Consider the following 26,002-nt stretch of genomic DNA (forward strand, 5'->3'; position numbering starts at 1 on the left):
TGTGTGTGTGTGTGTGTGTGTGTGTGTGTGTGTGTGTGTGTGTGTGTGTGTGTGTGTCTAAGGTCGACTTTCTTCCTACTTGAAGTTTAAGCCAAACCATCTCCACTTCTGCTCCATTTCCCCCCTGAGCCAGAAGCTTCTTGAAACAGTCTATGTGCCTGGTAGGCAGAAAGGCCCCAGGGTTGCTGAGTAAGCAGCACATCTGAACTACCCCAGCCCTACCTGCTGATTCCGCACAGTGCAGCCCAGGCAGGAAACCTGTGAGGCCTGGGTTACCTTCCTTTCCCGGGTGCTCCTTGGCCATAAGTTCCCAACAGCTGAGCTGTCTTCAGAGTGAAATGGCATTTAAACTTTCCATGCAGGCCTGAGGTCAGTATGCAGAGGGGTGGACTGTCCGGTACATTCTCCATAGCAATGACAGTCACTGTTCTTTATTGAGTACTGCCCTCCAGCAATACAGTCAATTAACCCTTTTTAGCCCTCACTGTCCTCATTTGTAAAATGAATCCCAGTGAAAGATAAGGCATAGGAATTTCGTAGTACAAGGCTTTGGACATAAATTAAATAACCATTCAATCAAATAACTACCAGACATTGAAGGCACTGGAGATACAATAAACTGAACTAAACACCAAACCCATTTTCTGTGGGGCTCTTATTCATGGGTATGAATACAAGGTATTCAATAACTGATAAAACTTGTTTTCCCTACTTTTCCGAGATAGAGTTTCTCTGTGTAGTCTTACCTGTCCTGAACTCACTATGTAGACCAGCCTGGCCTCGAACTCACAGAGATCAACCTGCCTCTACCTCCCAAGTGCTGGGATTAAAGGCATAAACTACCACTGCCTGACTTTAAAATTTTCTTTTTAAAAGATTGAAGTATTTTTTATCTGAAGTGTGTTAATGTTTTGCCTGCATGTATGCATGTGCACCGCATCTTTCCCTGGTGCAAGGGAGCATCCGGTTCCCTGGAACTGGAGTTAGAGATGGTTGTGAGCCACTGGGTGGGTGCCACGAATCAAACCCGGGTCCTATGGAAGAGCAACAAATGCTCTTAACTACTGATCCATCTCTCCAGCCCCTCCTTATTTTTAAAGATTTTTTTTTTTTATTTTGTGCACTATATATATGGCTGGTGCTGGAAGAAGCCAGAAGAGGGTGTTGGATTCACTGGAACTGAAGTTAGAGGCAGGTGTGAGCCACCATGTGGGTGTTCGAAACTGAGTCTGGTCCTCTGTGAGAACAGCCAGGCCTCTTGATGGACGAGCCAACTTCCAGCCCTAGCTTTGCCTTTATTTATTTATTTTTATTTAATAAGCTTGGACTCATTGAAACTTGATGTGTAAACCAGGCAGGTTTTAAACTCTGTTCTTGCCTCCTGAGTGCTGGACTATAGATATAAGCTGCTTTGCCCAGATTAAATTTTTTGCTGTTTCTGAGGTAACAGGTCCAAGTTGCCCAGGTTGGGCTTGAATTCACAATCCTTGAGTCTTGGCCTCCCAATTAGCTGGGATTAGCAGCACTTCCCACTGGGTCTGGATCAGTATCATTTTTGGAATTTTGTTTGGCAGCTGGGGATGTCCTCCGTGGTCAAGCAATTGCCTAGCATGCACAAAACCCAGGCTTGTCCCCAGCACCACCTACATAAATAATCTTGACTCTGGATAAAAATAAACATCCTTTTTGAGAAAATGAAACAGAATTGTAAAATAATACCACAACATATCCCATCTTCTCCAAGCCCTGCTCCTGGAGATCCTGGTTTTTCTGAGGTGCCTTGTGATCTCTGAAAGAACTGGGAAGTGAGTGCAGGGATGGCTTTACCCCACTGCCTTCACCTCCTTCGTCCACAGAGGAGACCACCGCTCCCCATGACAGCCCACGGTGGTTGCACAGTGCCCCTAACTTCCGGAGGTCTGGAAGTGAAGCATCGGAGGTGGCACCGAGTCCTGTGCTGTCACATGGATCTAATCAATTTCGCCCGCCAGCTATTTGAGTCATCTGGTTTTGATTCAGCCTAATGCCACTTCCTCCTACTCTTTTTCAGGCAAGAACGGGACAGGAAAGACCAAGTCTCTCTAGATCGAGAGTCATGGGAGTAGGAGACAGGCTCTCCCTGGTGGCTTCCAGGATGGATGCTCCCAGGCTCCCGGCTTTAGCACTCTTGAGGACAGCAGTGGGTCCTCCCTCACCATACCTGGGAAGGTCAGTTAGGAACGGCAGTCTGACCAGCACCCAGCACATCTCCCTCATCTAGCCTAGCTCCTTCCTCCGTTCCCCTTGCATTCCCCTGGGTTCCCCTTCTGTCCCCTCCACGATAGGAGCCCAGGTGCTTTCGGGGCTCTTAGAAGGACTTACACCAAGCCCAGCTTTCTCAGTCATAGTTATTAACAATGCAGAACATGCCTTCTAATCCTCCAGAGTTTATCTCTAAGGCTGTGTCATCTGTCACTCTTCCTAGACCACCTGAAGCCACGCCTTCCTCCCTTCTCTGTGACTGCTACTACCGGTTCCTTCCTCCCCTGGGCCCCAGTCCTGGAGCAAGCCCAGCACCTTCCATGCAGATACTAGGCAAGAGCTCTGCCACTGATCACACCCCCACCCATCGGGTAGATAGGAAGGCAGGCAGACTGGAACATAGTGGAACAGGCCAGCCCATTCAAAAGAACCAAGGGCAAGGTAGTGTTCTTTTCCTTCAGGCTCTACAATTGCTCTTGTGAAGTAGGAGCCATGCAAAACCGGAGGTTTTTTGAGACTTTACAGCATAGCCCATGATGGTCTCTGCATCCCGATCCTCCCTCTGCCTCCCAAGTATTGAACTTACAGGTGGAGGCCATCATGCCCAACTTTTCTTCATCTGGCTGCTTCTGCTTCCCAAGGGCCGGGACTAAAAGCAAGCACTACTACCATGCCTGGCTTCCAACTTTTTTTAAATTACCGATTTCTATTTTTATTTTTTTTGACTCTTCTACCAGAATGTAAATTCCATGAGAGCAAAAAAGGCATACTTTTTACTGTATCCTCCGCATCCAGTGCATCATGGGTGTTTGAGAATTTGGGGGGGGGTGTAGGGGTTTTTGAGACAGGGTTTCTCTGTGTAGTTTTGGTGCCTGTCCTGGATCTTGCTCTGTAGACCAGGCTGGCCTTGAACTCACAGAGATCTGCCTGACTCGGCATCCCAAGTGCTGGGATTAAAGGTGTGCGCCACCGCCACCCAACAAGAAATTTTCCTGAAGTCAGGCATGTGGTCCACTTCTGCAGTCCTCTCCCTGAAGAGGTGAGCTGAAGGAGGAAAACTGCTCTGAGGTTGATGTCACAGAGGGAGACCATGTCTCAAAGCAGCCCCCCAAATAACTTTTGAATATTTTTATTAAATAAATGCAATGACCGTGGACTGAGGTGCGTTCTTGTCCTTAGAACTGTCAGACATGAAAAAGCTAGAAATAGAATGTACTGAAATCAGGGCCAAACTTAGGGGCAGGTTTTCAGGCATCTAAGTCTGTTGGGCTTTTGCCAAGAGCCACATAGAGCCCAGGATAGAATCACCTGGCTCTGGGGCACCAGGTGACTCACTTAGCCCCAGCAGCTGCAGGGGCTGACTCATCCTGGAGAGTACTCAGAGGGTACCTCGACCCACTGTCTTTTCCAAGCAAGAGAGGGCCTGCTACGGCCAGCTCTGCTCACTGAGGACTGTGGAGACAGCTGCCCTATGCCCGGCCTCCAGTCTTCCATACCTCCTATATCACAAGAGACATTGTGGAGCCTGAAGGGAAAGGACACCTACCTTGCCCTTGGGTCTAGGGAGTGGGGTAACCTGTGTGCCGGTCAGCTTGTCTTCTTATCTACAGGATAGGTGGGTCATCTACAAGCTCAGAGAAAGTTACTGCTTGCTTGGCCAGCAAGTAGCTGACCTGCCTTTGTGTTCTGAACTATAAAAGGGAGCAGGCCAGCCGGAGGAGGCCAAGCCAGTGAGAATCCCCTCCTTTGAAGAGAGTCCAAGACGGGGGCTGGCCATCCTGGGAGGAGCAGCTGACCCTAGCCTAGCATTTTCCCCTACAGTGGAGATGAGAACTGCCCTTGATTCTCAAAGCTCCTGCAGAACAAGAGACCTTTTCTTTCATCTTCCCCTCCTCAGAGGCACTTCTGCTAGAAGCCAGAAGGCTGGGCTCAGGTTCCAGGGAGTCTTCCCGGCTAAATACCGACCCCACCAAAAGCCCCTTCCCTAGCCTTTGCCCTACCTGCAGGGTTTGCGTCTACCTGGCTCGGAAGGCAAGGGCCCTCAGCTTTCCTCTGGCGATCCCCCAGCAGCCTTTGCCTCTGTCCACGGTTCTTAATCCACCGGGGAACGAAAATGACTCATTAACATCTCCCAGGCATTCTCAGGGCACCTTGGCGTCTGATCCTTATTCTTGCCCCATTAGGGTAGCCTGTCGAGAATGATCTCCAGTGTAAGTCAGAGGTGAAGTAACTTGCCCAAGGTCACACAGTGGGAGCGTAGCTAAAGGACTCGTCTTCTGCCTGCCAGTTTGGCAGCTGCTCAAATCTTTGTGGAAAGGGTGAGATATGTTTCTACATCTCTCCAGCCTCTGGGAGCGTCTTTAATGAGGGTGGGAGGGCTGTCCGTCTTCCCAAACGAACATTTCATCTCCTTAGTTCACTCTCACTTTCAAAGTTAGATTTAACTCTAATGTCTCTGTGTTCAAGTAGAGAGATCAGACCGATGCCCCCTCCTCCGAGAGCAAAGAGTACATAGCCTGGTGATCTTTCTTCTCCAAAGACCAATAAATAAACAAAAATATTCCCCCCCCCAAATAAACAGCTCTACTTCTTCGCAAAATGTGCAGCCCCAAGTCCAGCCCGAGGCGCCCCAGCACACAGCACACAGTCCGCAGACACTGCGCCGGTCGGCGGGGAGGGGAGGCCGCGCGGCGGGGAGCGGGTGGGCGCCCGGCGCGCTGCCAGCCTCCGCCCGGCCGCACCGCGGGGGCCGCCGCCCTCGCCACGTGGTGGTGGCAGCCGCGGGGTCCCGGGCGCCGGCCCAGCTGGAGAGACCCGGAGCAGCCGGGGAGGAGGAGGCGGAGGAGACGGCGGCGGCGGCGGCGGAGGAGGAGCGGGGCGGGCGAGCGGGAGGGAGGGAGGGGGCCGGGAGGGGAGGGGAGGGGGTGGGGAGAGACCCGGCGGCGGCGGCAGGGCGCGGAGCGGCGCGCGGTGCCAGGGGGTGGGGCGCCGGGGCCGGTCAGGGGAGGGAGCCGGCGGAGGGGCGCGCTGCGACTGCGAGCAGGAGCCCGCGGCGGCCGTGAGTGCGGGCCGGGCCGGGGGGAGGGGGAGGGGCGCGGCGGGCGCCCAGGGGCGCGGGAGGCCGGGGCCCGGGGCGCAGGTGGGCGAGCGCTCGGGCCCGGGGCGGAGCGGGGAGGGGTCGTGCGCCGCCGCCCGCAGCCTGCCCGCCGGCCCGAGCGCCGCGGCTCAGTCGCCCGCCCCGGGCCCCGGCCGCGGTGGGGGAGGGGGCTGCGCGGTCTCGGCCCCCGAGAGGGGAGGGGCGAGCATTTCTGTCGGCCGATCCCGACGGCTGGGGAGGGAGAGCGGCTCTTTAAGGGACCGCGGGAGGGGCCCGGCCGGTACGGGCGCCCCCTCCCCAGTCGCCTGCGCGGGCGCTCGGCGCGCGCGGCCCCAGGATGCGGAGGAAGGAAGGCAGCTTGGGTCTCACGGCAGGGGTGTGTGGGGACGCCGAGTCCTCGAGTGGGGGCGGCCCGAGGTCGTGGGCAGGGGTCGAGGGGGCGTGTGTGATGAGCGCGGGCCAGCGGAGTAGGGGGAGGGGGTGGCGTGGGCAGGAGAGGGTTAAAGGTGGGGCCAGCCCTACAAACACGCGCACACGCTCCTTACTCAGACCTGTCACCCGCCGCGTCTCGCCCGCCCGCACTTAGCCCGGGCTGGGGGGAGGGGACTGGGGCCTGCACGGGTCGGAACTCGCGCCTTCGGAAGGGCCGAGCCCCCTGGCCGAGGCGCACACACCACGCTCCAGCGCGCGCACACACCTCGGACATTCCCATAGTGCCTCACGTGACACTCGGCCCGAACGTGCCCACCCTGCCCACACGCTCACGCACGCGTGCTCACACGCGCGCACACACCACCTCCGGCCGCTTCCGAACTCCGCACTGACCCCCGTCCCCCGCCCCGCAAAGGCGCCCATTGACGGCGGCACACCTCCACTCATTCACAGACACACACACACTACCCCCACATGCCAGCCACAGCCACACATTCATAAACAGGGCAGGGAGAAGTACACACGCACCCCCTCGCTGCCTACTCGTTTGGGAGCCCTGAGTCATTCCTGCCCCCCTCTCGGGGCTCCCCATGTCCCTGAGTGCAGGCACAACGGGACAGGCTGGAGTCTCCTTTAGTGGCCCCCGGTCCCCTAGGCCCCCTTGCCCGGTTTGCTGCCTCTGACACTCAGCCAAGGACTTCCTGTAGGTCCCAGGTCAGGGGCTGGCTGCGCCTGGACGGTTGCCACAGCCCCGGTGCAGTTAGGGAGGCACTTCCTTTTCCTGAACTCTGGGATCCTGCGAGAGGAAGTTGGGCGGGGGCCGCCGAGGCCAGGCTGACTGGTGGGACTGGCCCTCCAGCAGCACTGGCCTTTCTTAGGAGCAAGCGACAGAGGCCTGGGATGGGGATCTTGGCGGCTGTCGAGGTATCTGGGGAAACAGAGGTCTGGGGAGGAGACCCAGCTGAGCCGTCCAGCCAGGTTCTGGGTTGGGCCAGTGTTGGGACAGCAGGCCTCCCCTCCACCCACTGGCCTCTCTGGGTTCTGGAAAGAGCCTTTCCCTGCCACTGTGGCTTCCTTGACCCTCTATCAGTTGTCCCCAGACTGCGCTCGTGCGGTCCATCTGGTTCCATCTCCTTCCCCTACACGCAGTGACAGCAGAGGACAGATGTAACCTTCTGGGGTTGAGCGTGTTGTGGAATCTGGTCTCCCAGCGGGCGCTCCGTAGCTACCACAGGGTCCTCAGCCCAGCCTGGGGGAGTCGGGACGAGCACCGGTGGTCCTCTTCATGCCCTTCCTGCTCTCTCAGGAGGCCCAGTGTGGGCCGAAGCCCTTACCATGGAGTCCATGTTTGAAGATGACATCAGCATCCTGACCCAAGAAGCTTTAGGGCCCAGTGAGGTGTGGCTGGATGGTCCCGGAGACGCCTCACTGGGAGGCGACATGTGTTCTGCCTCCCATTTTGCTCTCATCACAGCCTATGGAGACATCAAGGAGCGGCTAGGGGGTCTGGAGAGAGAGAATGCCACCCTCCGCCGGCGCCTCAAAGTCTACGAGGTCAAGGTCAGAACCTGGACGGGGTGGGGAGCTGTGCAGTCCTGTTGTAAGGGTGGGAGGGGTTCCACCAAGAGATTCCAAGGATGACAAGAAGTCCTCAGAACTGGAGGCCCATCCTTGAAGAAGTGGCTGCTCCTCCGGTGTGTGAGCTCCTGCAGCCAGTGGGGTGGGGTTGGGGAGCTCCGCTTTGGAGTGGTGGGTGGGTTCCGCTGGAGAGGGCAGGGATAGAAGTCTCTGAAGCAGGTTGTAGGCGTGGGGCAGGGTGGTCATTGGGTGGGAAGCCAGGCTTCTCTGAGGAATTGCCCTCCCACAGTACCCGCTGATCACTGATTTTGGAGAGGAGCATGGCTTCCCTCTGTATGAAATCAAGGATGGCTCCCTGCTGGAGGTAGAGAAGGTCAGTCTGCAGCAGCGGCTTAACCAGTTCCAACATGAGGTAAGCCCTTGGCCTTAGCTTCCCAGCCAGCCCAGCTCCTTCAGCTTCCTCCCTCCATCTGTTTCTGGTGCCCATCACCCTGCCTCAGCCCCATCATGGCCTTTGACTGGAGGTGGCCACCGTCCTCCCTAAATCAGATTCAGCTCTCCCATATTCCATTGGGAATGGGGTTGGGGAGGTTCGTGGAGCCCCTCTGCCCCCTGTCAAGGATGGCCCTGACCCTGGCACACCTCTCTGGCCTACCCAGCTGCAGAAGAATAAGGAGCAGGAAGAACAGCTCGGGGAGATGATCCAGGCTTACGAGAAACTCTGTGTGGAGAAAAACGACTTGGAGACAGAGCTGGGGGAGATGGTGAGGCCCAGAGAGTGGGGGTGAGGTACCCCTGTACCTGATTGTGTGTATGAGCCCAGAGGGTGGGGGTGAGGTACCCCTGTACCTGATTGTGTGATGAGTCCAGAGAGTGGGGGAGGTACTGATTGTGTGATGAGAGAGAGGGAGGTACCCCTGTACCTGATTGTGTGATGAGCCCAGAGGTGGGGGTGAGGTACCCCTGTACTTGATTGTGTGATGAGCATTCCAACCCTATGACTGTGTGTCCCCGTGTGTCATACACACCTGCTTGTGTGCATGTCTCCTGTATCCATGTGTGTCTCTCTGTGAATGCCTGCTTTGCTTAGTGAGGGAGAGAGTGCCATCCAGGTCATGGGTGACTCTGTTATCTTGGCTATGCGGTGACCCTGTAGGACACTGTGTATTTGGCTCTCACGCTGCATCGAGCCTGTACCTGGAGTGCTGTGCCTGGGAGAGGGTGTGAGTGTCAGGAGGGGCCCAGAACTCGAGAGATAGATGGATCTTGCCGTGAGTGTGATGACAGTTAGCACGTGGCCATTTGTGTGAGCAGTGTGGGCAGGTGGCAGGATCAGGAGACATGGCCTCTGTCAACTCCTCACTGTGACTGACCCTGGTCCAATTATTTGGCTTCCAGCCCTCATCTGAGAAGCAGGGTAAATGGTAGCCCTCTCTCATTGAGCTGCTGTGAGGGTACTGGGACATTTGTGTAAAAGCGTTTTCCTTTTATAGTCGGAAGCATTTGTGAGGCGCTTGCTGCATGCCAGGCACTGTTCTTATCCCTCTACGCACACTTACTCATTTTAGCTCTCACAACAATCAAAAGAGGTAGGCGTGGTACTGCTATCCCCATTTTATACAGGAGGTAGACGAAGCCCAGAAGTGGTTAAGTCACATATGCAAATGGAAGTTATGTTCGCAAGGGGGTGGGGCGGCTGGACCTAGAGCCGAATGTTTGTATAAATGTCCCTGTGTGATCGTGACGGAGGAGAGGACTGGCCCTGACCTTGCCAGCCACAGTTGCCAGGAACATCTGCATTGCAGGTGCTGGAGAGAAGACCTCCCACCTGTGGCCACTTGGAGTGTGAGCGTGGGACATTCCAGCAGTCTCGCTCTAGTTTGGGGAGTGGGACTCTTGGGTCTGGGGGTCCATGGGGCTCCCTGGTCCTGCATAGACTCTGAACCGTCCGTCCGTCTTTCCCTGCAGCGGGCCCTGGTAGAGACCCACTTGCGGCAGATCTGTGGTCTGGAGCAGCAGCTGCAGCAGCAGCAAGGTCTCCGGGAAGCGGCCTTCCCCAGCCTGAGCCCCCCACCTGCCCCTGCCACACCCTGTCCTGACCTGGACCTGCACTATCTGGCTTTGAGAGGGGGACCTGCCTTGGGTCATGGTGAGATCTCAGTGACCTCTGCCTTCCTGATCTCCAAATCTCCAACTGTGACTCCCATTTCAGTGTCACTGGGCACCTCTGCCTTGCCTAGAGTCTCAAGACAATTTGTTTATTTGTTTGTTTGCTTGCTTGCTTGTTTGAGATAGAGTCTTAGCCCTAGTTGGTCTGGAATTTACTATGTACACCAGGCTATCCTTGAACTTGGAATGATATTCCTTATTCTGCCTCCCTGGTGCTGAGATTACAGTCATGTGACACTACACTCTTTCCAATAGCTTAAATCTGTTCAAAATTATTCCATTCTCCTTTCCAACTGTTCTTTCACCTCAACCACCCTTCCACAAATTCTCCCACTGACATCCTTTGCTATTCAGAGCATACAATTCGTAGGTGTGCCAGCAGAGGGCGTCCCCACTCAGCGTCCCCTTAGGCTGTGATTAGAAGAGGCCCCTGAGGATGCTCGAGACTTCTGGTTCTAGCCTGAGATACCTTCCAGAGGACATGTTATCTGCCCCACCCCCACCCCCCACCCCCTGGCCCACAGGAGGACTGAATCTGCGTCTACCCTACCCTTGTTTCCCTTATAACGGTATCTCACCGTTGGCTGTTTGGCTTTCTTCTGGCTCCTCTCAGTACCTGGGGCTGAGTCCCTACCCTACCCATTTCACATTGTGTGGATCTGGGAGTCAACGGAGGCAGCCGGAGCCTCCCTGACATTGTCTTGTGTCCCCCGACAGCAGGTTGGCCTGGCCCTGCTAGCGTCGATGTGAGCGAGCTGGAGCGAAGACAGCTGGAAGAGGCCCTGGAGGCCGCGCAGGGGGAGGCACGGGGGGCTCAGCTTCGGGAAGAGCAGCTCCAGGCGGAGTGTGAGAGGCTGCAGGGAGAGCTGAAGCAGCTGCAGGAGACGCGGGCCCAGGTAGAGGGGCTTCGGAGCTGCCCTTGGACGGGAAGGGCTGGACGAGCAGGGGAGGGGTGAGGCCGGAGGGGAGGCTGGGCTCTGACCGCTACTTTTCTCCTCAGGATCTGGCCTCCAACCAGTCGGAATGTGACATGGCTTGGGTAAAGAGAGTCGGGGACGATCAGTAAGTCACATCTGTCACCCCATGCGCGAGGGGACTCCCTCCGGTCTCCATAGTTGGCTTTCCATCCGTCCACATATTTGAGTGGCCTCTCTTCTAGGTCTTGGGGTGTTGTGTCTGGGTTGCTTGCACTTTAGCCCTGTTACAGGAAGCAGGGAGGGGCTCTGGAGTATTCGGGTTCTGGGACCAGGCTCATCTGGGTTGGGAATGCGCTCAGTAGCTCTGACGCCCTGGTCTGTGTTCCCTGGTGAGTTTTCTCTACCAGAGACAAAACTTTAGAGGTGAGTGCATCCGCTGTCACCTGGGAGGAGGGCGATGGCCTCCCTCGTTTAGGATTTGAACCTGCCTTGTCTGTTCATCTAAAGGGAGCAGTCCTTGAGATGGGTAGAGAGTAGATTCCCACAGGAGAGAGGGCCTGAAAAGTGGGGAAGAGGCTGTGTGTCGGGCGGGGCGGGGTGCATGGCAGTGGGGTCCTGGGATGTGCCGTGCATCAATGGAGGCCGGCATCTTTCACAGCTTATCCTCACCCGCTTCTGAGAAACAGTGCTTAAACCTCCTTTTGCTTCGTTCCTCTCTCGTGTGAGAGGAGGCCAGTTAGTGGTACAAGCTTCGTACATTCCTTACCAGAGAAGTCAGGCCTGAGAGGGGCAGGGATTAACCTTCCCTCACAGGGCATACCCAGTTCCCAGGATCCCAGGGGTCCTCCCTCTCAACAGGTTTCCTTGGCATCCTACCCGCTTCTGGCCAGTTAGGAGTACCCCTTGCTTCCTTCCCCACCCTGGGGTGAGGGCCTGGGTGGGGCTGTGACAGCTGAGAGGGTGAGAACCTAGTTTGTGGGACCCCTCCCTCAGCTAGGCTTCTGTGGGGGATGGGAGGGAGCTCTGCGGAAAGGGTCCACCCTAGCTTGTGGCTGGGGCTCTGGGACCACTGTCGCCATGTGTTCAAACCTGGAACGCACACATACCCACATAGAGTAGACCCTTGCTCAGCCCCGAAGGTCCCCTTAAGGGGTCAGTGATTCCAACCTCTTCTTATAGTGAAAGTTCCTGCACTCAGTGTAGACTTTGGCAGGGCTGGATCCCAGAACTCTTCCTGTCCTGGGAAAAGGCCTTCCGTTCTTGACTTGGCCTTTGCCCCTCTGGACCCTGGGTTCCCCTCCTGGGCTCAGGAGTCAGTCACTGCTGCAGGATGTGAGAGGGAGGTGAGGAAAAACGTGGGAAGGGGCAGAGAGACCAGCAGATCCTCCAGGGCCAGGGCTGCAGGTGCCCAGTGACAGAGAAAACCATCTCAGAAAGTGTTTGCAGGCTGTGCCAGCCTTATTGCTTGTTCTGGCCAAACCAGCTCCTTCCCTCCCAACTGAGGGGAGCTGGCTGAGGAAATTCTCCCAAGGTGCTACACGAGCCTGTGGCTTCTGTAGGCTTCCAGAACCTGTGTCAGCCCTGCAGGCCCTGCCCGTCCTTTCCTTTCTTTTAGCCAAAATGCTCCGGGACAGCCCCAGTGTGGCAGGATCAATTCTCAGAGGAAGTCCTCACTCCCCTGGTAGTTTTATTTTCTTATAAATTCAGCCTTTTTGGTAGTAGGCAATTCCCTGGGGCTTCCTCCCACCCCACCCCCAACCTAAGGATGGCCCAGTCACCTCCTTTCCTCTCCCAGGATCAGCAACCCCTCTTCTCTCTGCTTCTGCTGACTCCGGATCAAGTGGGAATTTTATTGATGGGCTTTCCCGGGAATGAAACGCTGTCACTAAATTATCTGGGGAAGAGGGCAGCAGTTCCTGAGCCCAGTCTGCCTCTAGGAATTAATCTTCTCATCTTGAAAGGTGCCTTCAGTCTCTCTTGTTCGCCAGGGCAGCCAAGTTGGTCTCAGGGATCCCCCATTAAAGCATCTCCCCTGTGTGAACCCCACTCTGTGCCATCTGTGCCTGGGAGCAGGCCTTGGAGGCTACGGTCCCTCGTTCTCAGCTCCGGGCCCACAAACTCTAGCCACCAGTGGTTCACAGCAGGCAGGACTGACACCAAGCCAGACAGACCGGCTGCCGTTCTCCGGGTCTGACCGGGGCTCCGAGTCTCTCGGATAGCTTGCTTCCTGGTGGTCATAGCTCAGGGGCCAGATGGCCCCAGAGGAAGAAGAATGATGAGGGAGAGGTTGGAGGAGGCAGTGGAGTTCACCCAGCATGCGAGGAGGATGTTCAGGAGGGCCAGGACCCAGGAAGGTCCCAGCCAAGGCGACATGTGTAGGAACCCCACAGTCCCCTCCCCTGGCCTGTGGATACGTGGGTGGGACTGTTTGAAAGTATGGCCAGTGCTGGGAGCCAGAGAAACTTGAGTCACTGCTTGAGGGAGAGAGGGCTCTGGAAGGTAGATGGGGTCTTATTGGTGAGGGGATCCAGTGAAAAGATGGGGTACACATGGGTGATGAGGGGGAAACCATAAATTATAGACCTTTCTTTTTTCCTAGTGTGGGGGGCTCAGGGTTGCAACCTGGGACCTTTTCCGCCCACCCCCCCACCCCCTCTCTCCACCCACAAGCCTCTGCGTGGGCTGTGGTTAGTGGTGGGGAAGTGTGAACTCAGAAGAGAGAGGATGGAAACTCTGCACAGAGGTCAAGGGCAGTGTGGGGTGGGTCAGGACGGAAGTCGGAGACCCCCTGTACCCTGAGCCTAGCCTCCTGCCCCCCAGAGCCAGCAGGCCTGAGGCCTCCTCCTTCAGGCTTCTCACCCTCCCTACTTCCTTCCCTCAAGTCTCCTTCAGCCTGAGACACAGAGCACAGAAAAAATCAACCCTGAGCACTGTGGCTGCAGGGCACCCTGAGGGTGGGCAGGGGTTCTGCTGGCCTCGGACCGTGGGGTTTGAAGGCATTTCCAGCCTCGTGCCTGCCGGTTGGGCCCAGAGCTAAGAGGCGCTCTGGTTATCATTCTCCCCACAGAAGACCAGTGTATCCTCCCCTCTCCTCACCGAGTGGTTTTTGTTGTTCTTTGTCTGAGCTTTGGTTAGGTTTTTGTTTTTTAAGACAGCACATAGCCCAGGCCATCTTGAACTTGCTGTGTAGCCGAGGATGACTTTAAATTCCTGTTCTGCCTCTCCCTCCATGTGCGAACATTACAGCATGGACTACCAGCTGGGGGGGGTTTCGCTTTTCTTTTTGAGACAGGGTCACACTGTGTATCTCTGACTGTCCTGAAACTTGCTATGTAGACCAGGCTGGACTAGAACTCACAGAGTGCTATATAGCCCAGGCTGGCCTCTCCTTCCCAAGTGCTAGGATTATAGACATGAGCCACCACGTCCAGCATGCTAAATAAATCTTAAGCCAGTATCTTTTTTTTTCTTTTCTTATTTTATTTATTTCTCTTCTCTCTTTTCATCTACAGGTCCTTTAATATATATTATGGCTTCCATTGTAGTGTTTTTATGGAACTTCTTAGTGTGTGATTAAGTAGTTCTCTGTTTCTTTTAAGCCAGTATCTTAAAAAAAAAGCCCAAGCCCCAAAGTGGGCTTTCTCATGATGTCCACTTCACTCTCATAAACACGAGGCGTAAAAAGTTCAGGCACTAGGGAAGGGCAGTCCAGGCAAGTCCTAGCAAGCAGGGTGATGAGGCTCACTGTTTGCCTGTTCAGGTGGTTCTGCAGGTAGGAGGCCTTTTATACAAGGGTGACCATGTGATTTGTTGACCAAATTGCATCACTTTTGAAAGTGAAAGGGGACACTATTAATTATGCAACAACTCGTGTGAGCAAGGACAGGCCTGGGCAAACAAGGGCCCCTGGTTCCAGTCCAACTGTGGGCTGCTCAGCCCCGCTGTGTCTAGGGAAGCTTCTGGACCCATAGCCGTCTGGTGCTGCCTGGTAGAGGCTGCCATGAAGAGCTCGGGTCTGGGGACCACAAGTCATAGCTGGTCGAGGAGCATGAAGGGCTCAAGGCTCCGGAAAGGAAGTGGTAGATCACTGGCTTGTTGCAAAGCGACTTCCTCCTCCGCCAGCCCGCAACCTCAAGTCCGCTCCACGGCCTGGTGCCTGTGGTCCCCTCCCTGAGGGTCTGGCAGGCGGGAAGACTGATGTTGGGTGTGCCCGTGGGTGGGTGGAAAGTTTGGCCCCTAAATTCCCCTGCTGGGTGGGGTGGCTGGGGCAGCTAGGGGCAGCCAGGGGTAAGGATGGACAGGCTGGGAATGCTGGGTTTCTGGTTTTTCCCGGGTCTGCATCAGATGACATCAGATGACGGTTCTGACCACAGGACAGCTATAGTCCGATTCTTCCCCCAGCCTTTACACTGCACAGGGCCTGACTTTGCCCCTACCCCTAATCCTGACCCCCAACTGTGTCCATAATCATGGCCACAGAAGAACTACCAGCCCCGTACCTTTCATCCTGACTTGAAGCCGGTCTCCAAGCCTCACCCCATCCCTTAGGACTGGCCAGAGTCCTGAATTCTCGCTGCACTAATGCAGCGGGGCCTGCGTTGGTGTGTGTGTGTGTGTGTGTGTGTGTGTGTGTGTGTGTGTGAGAGAGAGAGAGAGAGAGAGAGAGAGAGAGAGAGAGAGAGAGAGGGAGAGGGAGAGAGAGAGAGAGAGAGAGAGAGAGAGAGAGAGAGAGAGAGAGAGAGAGAGGAGGGTGTCTGTGCGGCTCCGAAGCTCCTTTGAGGCAGAAAGAGACTTTGGAGAGGATGTTCAGGCCTTTGACCTTCCTGGATTGCAGTTGCTTTATTAGTGACCGTGGGGACAATTGCTTTCGGGAGGGACTTTGAGATCCCGGGATTACTGGTGGGAAGGATGACGACAGGTTAAGTCAGGAAGAGTAGAAGCGCTCTCCCCTGCCAGCTCTGCCATTTGTGCTCCGGCAGCGGCGTCTCCACAGATGCCAACCCAGCGGGCTGAGGCGCTGAGAGCAAGTGTGTTGAATCACTGCCTCGCGCCAGCTCTTAACCGCTCTGATCTTCCGCTCCCTCATGTGTCTGTTCTCCCTCTTCACTCTTCCCGGGGCAGGAGTGGTGGCTCTCGAAACACCTGGGCTGCCTCGAAGACCTTCAGCCTCTTCCTCCTCCTCCTCATTCTCTTCTGCCCTCCCACTGTATTTCTCCCGCTTTCTTGAGGTTTGGGGTGTGTGTGTGTGTGTGTGTGTGTGTGTGTGTGTGTAATGCTTAGCAGCTGGGATTTGGAATCTCGGAGGCTGGTGCTCTTCTCCAGCTTTAGGACATGGCCAAGTGACTTGACCTCTGGGGACCCATCTTCTTACCTGTGAGGTAGATTGGCATAGGGTAGTCATGAAGTCAAATAAAGTTCGCAGCACTGTGCCTGGCCCGTGACCAGCATTCGTAAGGACCAGGGCAGAATGTGCCACTCGCTGCTCACATGACCTGTTCCTCCTCGAGTCATGATAGTGGAAAAGTCTCTCAGGTGTGGCCAGGAAGTCAGGAAGCAGGGCGTCTATTTAGACGCACATGTGAGGCTTGGGTTGTGTTGTCAAGTTGAGATTTTTTTCCACTGAATTGGCGGTGTTTTCAGTGAGTCATTCTGATGGCGTAGCATCTTCACCCATCAGTGTGTGAGGAGAGAGACGCCCAGAGAAGCGGCATGTCCCACAGGACTGTGAGGTGTCAGGAGGAGGCCAGAGCTCTTCACCCTGTCCAGGGTCTCAGAGGTCTTTGTGAGGGTGGCCTGGGGCTCTTGGAGGACTGGAGCTTGCTCCAAGATCCCAGTGTCAGCTTGGAGAGAGACTGAACACGCTGAGGTAGGGGTTTCTTCCTTCTGTTTCTTGAGACTCCATCTTTTTCACTCCGAGGAGAGTGCCAGGCACTGGGCTGTGGAAACTAGGGTGCCTCCTGACAAGGGAGCCAGCAGGGGAGAAAGGGGCCCGGGGAACTGAACTGACAGGTGAGATCTCCCAGGCAGAGTGTGAAAGAGACGACCTGTATCTGTCACCTGAGATACAGCAGGCACAGTGGATGGGAAAACAACTGTGCTCTGTGGCAGAGGGGACACTCCATAACTGCCCCTTCCAGAGGTCCTTCTGGCTCCCGCCACCGCTGAGTGGACAGCATGATCCCGTCCCCAGAGGTCCCCATTCTGACTAGGAACACGCAGCTCCTGCTCTCAGATGGCTTTCAGTCTGAAAGCTGAAGCTTCCCTGGAGAGTCCCCGGTTTGGTGTGGGACATGCCTGGACTTCCCACTCTCATAGGAAGATGCCATTTCTTCCCACAGACCTGTGGGAGGAAGGTGGTGGGGCAGAGGATGCATTTCACAGACATGAGGCCTGAGATGTGGTAGCATGATAGCCATGGAGTCCAAGTCAGGGTTCCCTGGCCGACTCCTGTCTTGGAAGATGGGTGGTGAGGCCTGGTTATCCCTAAGAAGTGGTTTAGCTCCCAGATGCCTTACTGTAATTGGATTAAAAGCAGTGTTGCACCCTGCCCCAGACTGGTAAGAGTGCCAGCCCCTAAGCCAGAGTGAGGAGCACAGGCATTGCCTGTTCTCTGAAGCTCCAGCCTCCCTCCCTGCCTCTGCTCTCCGGATAGCACACTCCCTGCCTCACACTCCTCACACCCACCTCATGTATCCCTGCCACCTGCCCTCACTGCTCCCTCTGGGTGCATCATTGCAGGAGCTCCTGGGAGGAGGTTCACCCTCCAAAGCATCTGTTACTCTCCCCCCCCATCCCCACCCCCCAGCTTCTGAAGTTCCAGGGTCCCTTCTGAAGTTGTAGAGGCAGGAGAGCTAAGGACAGCCACACCCTTGCCTTCAGATTGCTCCCGGCCCTGTTCAAGCCCAGAACACAGATGCAGGCAGGTCTAAAGGCCATGGTAGAACTCCTGTGAGGTCAGAATTGCTCCTGGGATGGGGTGTCTGAGGTGCCCAAAGGAAGAAAAGGGTCCTTTACTGAACTTAGGAGTGAGTCTGCCCCAGCTCCATGAGAGTAGATATCCCCAGCTCCAGGAGAGTGGGTGTCCCCAGCTCCAGAAGAGTGGGTGTCCCCAGCTCCAGGAGAGCGGATGTTGAAGAGGTTGCAGGAAGTGAACAGGAGAAAAGAACTGGATGGAAGAAGCCGTTTCTGAACCTGTACCGAGTAACGAGCCTGAACAAAGAGCTGGGAATAGAAATGCGATGATACGGTTCCCAGTGAAAGTCCACAGCAAGGCAGCCTTTGAGAAGTGCTCAGTTTGGGTGGCACACCCTGCCAGGTGGGCAGTGCCCAGCGCTTCTCATAAGGATCTGAATGGAAAGGGCAGGACGGGTGTGTACAGTGAGGTCCTGAGAGGTCTGAGGCTAGGAGCACTAGGCATGTTTAGGTAGAGACAAGAGCAGTGGGCCTGGAACGGGGCCAACTTGGAGGGGAGCCGAGTGTTACCTAAGGAATGGCTTCATCACAGCCTGTGCGGAGTGGTCCCCAGTGTTTTCAAGGTTGAGGGTGTTTTTTAAAACACTTTTTTTTTTCTTTTTTTTCCGAGACAGGGTTTCTTTGTGTAGTTTTGGTGCCTGTCCTGGATCTCTCTCTCTGTAGACCAGGCTGGCCTCAAACTCAGAGAGATCCGCCTGGCTCTGCTTCCCGAGTGCTGGGATTAAAGGCGTGCGCCACCACTCCCCAGCTGAGGGTGTTTTTATGGTTCCCCCTCTCCCAGCACACAGATCATTTGTTTATTTTACTGGACATTGGGTATTACAATTTTGGGATTGTAGCCAGTATTGAACCAAGGACCTCCTGTTTGCTAGGCAAGTGTTCTACCATAGAGTTACATTTTGCTTTGCATTTTGAGACAGGATCTCACCAGGCTAACCCTGAACCTGTTCTGTATCCCAGGCAGTCAGCGTCTGCACCGGCCTCCTGCGCAGCAGGGATTGTGGCCTTGACACCAGGAGCCTGTGCTATTTTGCACTCTGAGAAAATGTGCGCTGTACATGTAGTATGTGGCTTTCTTAGGAATCTGTTTTGTCATGGCAGTTTCTGCACCAATTAGGAAAACATTCACACACACCTGTATGAACTATGGCCAACCCCTAAATGGAATTCAGGGACCCCCTTGGAATCTTTCTATTCCACATCCTTGCCCTAGGCGGGGAACCTGGGCTCCAATGTGGGGAACGTCTCTGGAAGCAGAGGGAGGCTCCCCCAGAAGAGGTGGACCCTAAAGGCAGAGAGGAATCCTGCAGCTGGGGTAGGTGCTGAAGATGCAAGGCAGAGCGGGTTCTTTTCTCCGGCTGGGGCAGAAGAACCACATCCCTTTTCTTCCCCACCCCTTGCCCTCTGACCTCAGGGTGAACTTGGCGCTGGCCTACACGGAACTGACAGAGGAGCTGGGTCGGCTTCGGGAGTTGAGTTCCCTGCAGGGGAGGATCTTGAGGACTTTGCTGCAAGAGCAGGCCCCCCGAAACGCAGGTGAGACTGCTAGAGCCGGGCAGGCCCCCAGTGTGGGGAGCAGGGGCGCTGGGCCCAGGAGCCACCTCCCCATCCCTGGGTGGGCATTGTCCCCGCAAGCCTCTGGCTCGCCACTCCACCTCGCTATCTCTTTCCCAGGCCAAAGGCACTCGCCGCTGTCGCAGCGCCACTCCCCGGCCCCCGCGTGCCCCTCGCCCTCCCCGCCTGCCAGACCGCCGCCCTGTGCCCCGTGCCAGTCCCCAGCCACGCAGCGCCGCTCGCCGGTGCCCCATTGCCCTTCGCCCCAGCAGCGCCGCTCGCCCGCCTCGCCCTCCTGCCCGTCGCCGGTCCCACAGCGCCGCTCGCCGGTGCCGCCATCGTGCCAGTCACCCAGCCCGCAGCGCCGCTCGCCGGTGCCACCCAGCTGCCCGGCCCCGCAGCCCCGGCCGCCGCCGCCCCCCGGCGAGAGGACGCTGGCCGAGCGCGCCTACGCCAAGCCGCCCAGCCACCACGCCAAGGCCGGCTTCCAGGGCCGCCGCAGCTACTCGGAGCTGGCGGAGGGCGCGGCCTATGCCGGTGCCTCCCCCGCCTGGCTGCAGGCCGAGGCCGCCACGCTCCCCAAGCCCCGCGCCTACGGCGGCGAGCTCTACGGCCCCGGCAGGCCGCTCAGCCCGCGCCGCGCCTTCGAGGGCATCCGCCTGCGCTTTGAGAAGCAGCCGTCGGAGGAGGAGGAGTGGGCCATGCCCGCCAGCCCGCCCAGTCCCGAAGCGGGCACCATCCGCTGCGCCTCATTCTGTGCGGGCTTCCCCATCCCGGAGTCACCTGCGGCCACCGCCTACGCCCACGCTGAGCACGCACAGTCCTGGCCATCCATCAATGTGAGTAGTGTCCTGCTTCCCTTAGCCGGGCTACCTTGAGATGCCCAGGAGAGAGCCTGCTCTCCCTCAGGAGTCCCACCCCGTTGCTTATCTTCATATGTGGTAGGCAGGGGCGACCTGCAAACACCCCCCCAGCTTAATATAGACCTCCCTTTCCCTTTCCCTCGGTTTCCAGTTGGTAGGAACAAGCTCCCACCGCCACAAAGTGACAGCCCTAGGTTTGATTCCGACTCCACTGCGTAGCATCTGAAGGACCTCTTTCAAATTCTGTCAGTTTTCTCATCAGCAGAATGAGGACCATGATGCTATTACCTTAGTGAGTTTTTAGGAGGCAATGATCCTAAATCAGTTCTTGGATTGTGATGGATGTCTCAAGCATACTATTATGTTGGGGCCAAAGCACGGGGATACTAAAAGGGGCAGAACATGGACCCACACGGGACAGGCCTGCCTATCAAGTTCCGCACTTCAAGCCTCAGATCCTGGGCTCTTTTCTGCCTGTCCTGCATAATAACCCGTTTCAGAGCTCCATCATTTCACTGAAATAATGAGTTTCCTGAGTGCCATAGCTACCCCTTGCCACCTGGAAGGACCCAAATATATTCCAGAGCCAGACAGGAAATTACTTGGGGGCTGTACCTTGTTTGCAGTTGTCCAGTGCTTTAAGTCAGCTGTGCCCTGGCGACTCTGGAGGCAGGTCGAGGTCTTGGTTTCCCTCTTCCCTGGTGTGCCCCAGCTCACTGGACAGTGACTCTCATTCACGCTTTCTAAGACCTGTGCCCTGGGCAAAGCACTGGGTGTTGGCTGGTGGCTGTAGTGTATGTCGAGGGTGCTGCTGGAGCAAGGATAGCCAGACCCCTTCTGAATGCTGTAGCCCTCCCTGTTGCGGGTCCTGGGAAAGAGCAGGCTGGGGTGTGAGGCCGACTCTAAGTGATGTCACTGTCTTCCTGCAGCTACTGATGGAGACGGTGGGCTCTGACATCCGCAGCTGCCCCCTCTGCCAGCTGGGCTTCCCTGTTGGGTACCCAGACGATGCCCTCATCAAACACATCGACTCCCACCTGGAGAACAGCAAGATCTAGGGCGCCTCTCCCGCAACTGGCTGTTCCTCTGCTCTCTCTCATCGCCCCCAAACACTCACTTTGAATGCTGCATGAATCTCGTGGGGGGCCCCTGCCCCTTGCGGTCCCCAGATACCTCCACTAGCTGCCGAGTCAATGTGTGTGTGCCGTCTTCCCTGGTCCAGGCACCACCCAGCTCTGGCTCTTTCCCGGAGGTTGACCGAGGCTCTCTCTATCTTCCTGGTTTCCTCTGGGGAGTGGGGGTCTGGTCTGGGACGGGGAGGACAAACCCTCCATCTCTCTCTCTCTCTCTGCCTTTCTGTTTTTCAACAAAGTTGGATCCAAGAAGAAGTCTAGTGCTTGTGGGAGGGAGAGGAGGAGGGGTCAAGAGCCCTGGGAGCCCCTTCCCAGTATCCGTCTTTCCCGGGCAGTGTTCTTCCAGGGAAGACCTCTCGAGAGGGTCTCAGAGCCTGCCCTGCACACTGATGCCAGCCCTCTGTCTCATGCTCAACCAGCCTGGGGCTCGTGGTATTGGGGAAGGAGGCATCTTTTTTTTCTCACTAGTCACTGCAGGCCAGCTCTGTTCTCCCCCTCTGCCCACCCTGGGGAACAGGGAAGGTGGCGGAGGGGTGGGAGGACCCTGCAGGCCTTCGATGATCCAGTCCAAAGGGGCTGCCTTGAGGCTGGGACTCCTGGGCCATCAGCCATCACCCTCAGTCCGGGTGACTGTCTGGCACCCTCACAGGCCTGGGCCCTTCCAGAGTCCCTGGCACTAAGGTGCAGATCATCAAGGCCGATGCCTCCATGTTCCCCCTCTGCAGCTCCTGACACCCTAGGTGCCCCGGAGCCCAGGTGTGACTCAGCCTGTGTTTGCTGGGTGGGTGTGATCAGCCCCTCCCTCCCAGGCCAGAATCTGAGAATGGGCCCTGGGTGCTGTGGAGATCAACTTCAAAAGAGCTAATCCCCTTCCCATACCCACCCACCCACCCCTATATTCCCTCTGTGAAATCTACCTCAGAGCCGTCCCCTCAGAAAGACAGGGGAGCAGGAGGCTGGGGCCCCAGGCTGAGGTGGGAGCCTCCTGAGGGAGCCTGCTGCCCACTATGAATCCACCCCTCACGTTGAGCCTCCCTGGGGCCTTGGCCAGCCGGTGGCAGTGAGAACCACTGTCCACGCATGTACCATTCGATCCAAATCTTCCAGGCCCTCTCCCCACACCCCTACTTCCTCTGTGCAGGGGGTGAGGGGTGCGTCAGCAGGGAAGGGGCCAAGGACTCCAGAGACACATCATTGTACCCTGAGTGTTCCCCAGGGAGGGGACATGGGGAAGGGGGCCTGTAGAGGGGAGAGAGGACCCTGTGTTCTCGGAACAAGTTCAAAGTCCAAATAAAACTTACCTGTTCCATCTGCGCTCAGCCCGTGCTTCCATGGGGGGGTTGGGGGGGGCTTGACCCTCACTTGCAAGGTCTTGGAAACTGTCTCCGGGACCATAGCCACTGCGGAGCCGGCACTAGAGAGTGTGGATGCCCACATTCTATGATTCTGTTGATCATACTGACAGCTGGTCACACATGGCTTCTGTCTTCATTTAGAACAGGTCTGAAGCACTAGGAAGAGGCCAGACTCAACTGCTACCTCAAACACCCCAAACTTAGGAGGTCAGAGCAGGGTCATGAACTCATGACTTTTGCCTCAGCCTTGGCTGTGCTCTCTGGAGAAAAAAGAAAAAACACATCTGAGTTATTCATTCATTGACTCTATCTTTCATTTCTTTCACACGACTTTTTTTTTTTTTTAGCTGAATGGTCACTTGAAAGCAGAAAAAGGGACTTGGGGAGGACGATGTGTGGCTTAGTGGGAGCACTCTTGTCCAGCATACACAAAGGCCCTGGTTTGAACCCCCGGTACTGGAAAGAAAATACCGACACAGGGCATGGCAGTCCATGCCTTTAATCCCAGCACTCTGGAGGCAGAGGCAGGGGGATCTCTGAGTTCGAGGCCAGCCTGGGCTACAGAGTGAGTTCCAGGACAGCCAGGGCTACACAGAGAAACGCTGCCTTGAAAACAACAACAACAGAAGAAGAAAACTGCAGGACACGGAGGCCTTTGTTGGTCCGTGGTTGAGTTCAGCTCTAGAACAGGGCAGCTGTCCCCTCACAGGTTACAGCAAGGGCCAGCCTCCCCGACTCTGTTGAAATCAGCAACTGCTGTCTGCAGCCAAGACCTTCCAGAGTGCCAAGAAAGGTAGACCCCCTTGCAGATGTGGCTCATAGCCCTGAGAAAGAAGATTCTAGAACATCTGGTATATGAGTGCTTAGTGGCCCCCATGGCTCTGGAAGCACCGACTAGTGTGACACAGACTAAGGGGTGTCCTGGGGACACAGAAGGCAAGGGAAACCCTGGGCCTTGGGAAGAGGCAGAAGAGGGCCTGAGTGAGCTGGCACATGGCAGGCAGACCGGGTAACCTGCCCGCAGCCCTTGAGAGTGACCGAGGGTGGGAGGGGACCCAGGTGTCCTGTCTGGACTTTCCCCTGTCATCAGGGTGAAGAGAACATGGGACACAGGGAGCAGACTCTGGCAGCTTGTCTCCCTGATTTCCAGGGACCCGGGAAAGGCTCAGGTACAGGGCAGAACGTTGCTGGGGGCTGGAAGGGAAGGCGGAGGAGGGAGAGGCAGTGTGCATCGTCCCCTCCACAGCGGCAGACTTCCATCTGACACTCCTGAGAGAGCTGAGGGCAGGCGAGCTGGGGAACCTGCGGCCCTCACCCCTCCTGCTCTCCAGCAGGGCTGTGATCACACAGGACATTTGCTCTGAACTGTTCTCTGGAGCCCAGAGGGCCGCGGGAGGGGGGCTGGGAATTGCAGGGTTCAGAGACCAATGGGTTACCATTTCTAGGCTCCTGGAAACGAGGGGGAAGACTAGAACAACTTTCATTTGAATGAGGTGGAGGGGAGACCCCTGAGAGGCGAGAAGAGATCCTGTGGGCCCACTTGCCCTCCTCAGCACAGACACAAAGACCACGACCACGTGTAGGGTGAGAACTCAGCAGATACCAAGTCAGCCAGGGCAGGTCTCTGTCCAACATTCTCTCCAGTTCTGCCCTGCCCACCAGGATTTCCCCAGCCCGAGGTCCCAGGTCATGCAGACCCTTGCCTCTGTCCTAGGTCCGTGTATAGGCTGTGGCAGGTGATCTGCTGGAGGAAGGTGACAGTTCTTTGTAAGACCCGGGGCCTCTGTTGAGAAGGAGCTGATTGATAATAAAAGGAGGGGTGTGTGTGCAGGAGCGAGCAAATGTTAATGAGAAACACCTCACCCAGCTGATTAGGGCTGAGGAAGACAGGGGTGGGGTTTTCACTTGGTGACATCTTTATAAGGGGGGGGGGGGAGCAGGCTGTCTCTCCTTCAGTAGCAAGAATATAAACAGAGCAACTTTGGCCACCACAGAGCGAATTGAGATCGTGGAAGAGAAGCATTAAGGGGGGGGGGCCTCAATGGGAGGAGTGGGACGGGGTGACTAGCTAAGGACAGAGAGCAGGGAGATGTGAAAGCCACACAATGTTCTCTTCTTGTCCTTCCTCTGCATCCATTCCTGTGACTTGGAGATTCTCACTGGTCCACAGAGCCCCCCAACCCATCCACAAGTTCCCATGAGTGAGATCTAGTTCCATCCACAGGGGGTTGTGAGCCCAGTGTTATAAAGTCGCTGGTCCTGCCCAGGAGCAGCCTGGGAGGGAAGCTCTGCTTTGAGGTCCTGGTCCACGGCACTCACCAGCATCCATGCCGTTGTTGCCAGGACACAACTCTGTGTTCGTGGCCTGAGGCCCGGTGGGGCTGAGGGCAGGAGGGGCAGGAGCAGTGAAGGACTTGGAGACCCACCCCATGCCTACCCTGTCCTTGAGGTAAAAGCAGATGTCCCTGAGGATGCAGCCTCCACCTGCAGCTTTGGCCAAGGGCAGAGCTACTGGGCGCTTTTCATAGCCGGTCCAGGCTGCCGTGTTGGTGTGGGCACAGGGGAGGACAGGGAGGAGCTGGGGGACAGGATGGGTGTCACCAGCACCTCCAGCACCCCCTCATTTGCATTGCCACAGACACCCTGCTTGACCAAGAAGATGGAGCCAGAAATAACAAGGGGAGAAAGTGGTTCCCTTGGGGGGATGACTTTGAGGGGGCTCCTTCCCTGCCTCCAACTCTCCCACGGTGCCAGGGACAGGAGGTCAGCCTCACAGCTGGCCTGGGGGAGAGGAAGTGTACCCACTGTTGCTCATCCACCCTCACACTGAGCAGATGACACCCATCCCAGCCCCTCGATGCTCTCAACCCCGCACACCCCAGCACGACTCCACATCCCTGCCCCGTGAGCCCCTGTCTCTGAAACCCCTCTAGCTACTGGGAAATCCTCCCAGCTGGGAAGTGGCCCCTGTCCATGTTCCCCAGTCTGTGGCCTGTCTTCCCAGTCAGACTGAACCTTCCCTAGGTCCTAAGCCTGACTCGCGTTTGTCCATGAGCCACGCCAGAGGACATTCCACACAGGAGACAGCTCAGCCAATATCAGCAGAGCATATGGTTAGAGTCTACGGCAGGAGATGAATCCGAGCTCAATGTGAAGTCCCAGTCCCCAGAACTGTGTAGTCAGGGCCCCAGAGCAGCCTTCCCTCCTGGGGCCCCCAGTTCTGATGGAGAGCGTCTTTATTTAAATAAGGTCTCCACATGTTGGGCCTTGCCTTCATGAGATCCTCAGAGGGACCACTCCTGTTGGCCTTGCATGTGGTAGGAAGAACTCTACCACTGGGCTGCCATCCCCGCCGGCCATTTTTTCCTTGACCTAAAGACTGTGTGGCTTATACCCTCACCGACAGCTTTGATGTTCAACTTGTGTACATTAAATCCACTTCTTCCTCGGAGGAAGAGGGTAGAGCAGAGGGTGGGGGCGCAGGAGACAGTGGGCAGGGTGGGCCAAGGTCGGTAGGCTCTCTTCCTGGCAAGAGGTCCTGGGATGAAAAGGTAGGGGTACAGGCAGAGCAGAAGGGCTGGGCAGGGAAACCAGGGCGCGAGAGACAGCAGGGAGAGCTGTGAACTCACTGTGGGAAGGAGTGAACAATGAGCTGAGAACCCCCCTCGCTTCCCCTCCCCAGAGATGCTAT

General features: G+C 56.4%; 1 protein-coding gene across 4 annotated transcripts; it reads left to right on the forward strand.

Annotated features, from left to right (window-relative positions):
* The first annotated feature begins 5,173 nt into the window (after positions 1–5,173).
* On the forward strand, positions 5,174–22,271 carry Tbkbp1 (TBK1 binding protein 1). 4 transcript variants are annotated; one of them, XM_028869065.2, is made up of 10 exons: positions 5,174–5,299; positions 7,077–7,330; positions 7,638–7,760; positions 8,008–8,112; positions 9,317–9,497; positions 10,235–10,413; positions 10,518–10,579; positions 18,821–18,942; positions 19,081–19,799; positions 20,753–22,271. In XM_028869065.2, the coding sequence occupies exons 2-10, from the start codon at positions 7,106–7,108 to the stop codon at positions 20,879–20,881; spliced, it is 1,845 nt and encodes a 614-aa protein (XP_028724898.1). In that variant the 5' UTR covers positions 5,174–5,299; positions 7,077–7,105; the 3' UTR covers positions 20,882–22,271. The 4 variants fall into 4 exon arrangements, with proteins under 4 accessions (XP_028724898.1, XP_037056548.1, XP_037056547.1 ...); XM_037200653.1 differs by having other exon boundaries at positions 10,238–10,413; XM_037200652.1 differs by lacking the exon at positions 5,174–5,299 and adding an exon at positions 5,840–6,694 and having other exon boundaries at positions 10,238–10,413.
* Positions 22,272–26,002: the final 3,731 nt, after the last annotated feature.

This window comes from Peromyscus leucopus, chromosome 8b, assembly GCF_004664715.2.
Source record: "Peromyscus leucopus breed LL Stock chromosome 8b, UCI_PerLeu_2.1, whole genome shotgun sequence".
Lineage (NCBI taxonomy): Eukaryota > Metazoa > Chordata > Mammalia > Rodentia > Cricetidae > Peromyscus > Peromyscus leucopus.

Bases quoted from the DNA above. Each gene is read 5' to 3' on its own strand.
- Tbkbp1 (XM_028869065.2), top strand. From the start codon at position 7,106: ATGGAGTCCATGTTTGAAGATGACATCAGCATCCTGACCCAAGAAGCT. The intron at 7,761-8,007 runs GTAAGCCCTTGG...TGGCCTACCCAG, and splicing joins TTAACCAGTTCCAACATGAG to CTGCAGAAGAATAAGGAGCA. The intron at 10,580-18,820 runs GTAAGTCACATC...CTCTGACCTCAG, and splicing joins AAGAGAGTCGGGGACGATCA to GGTGAACTTGGCGCTGGCCT.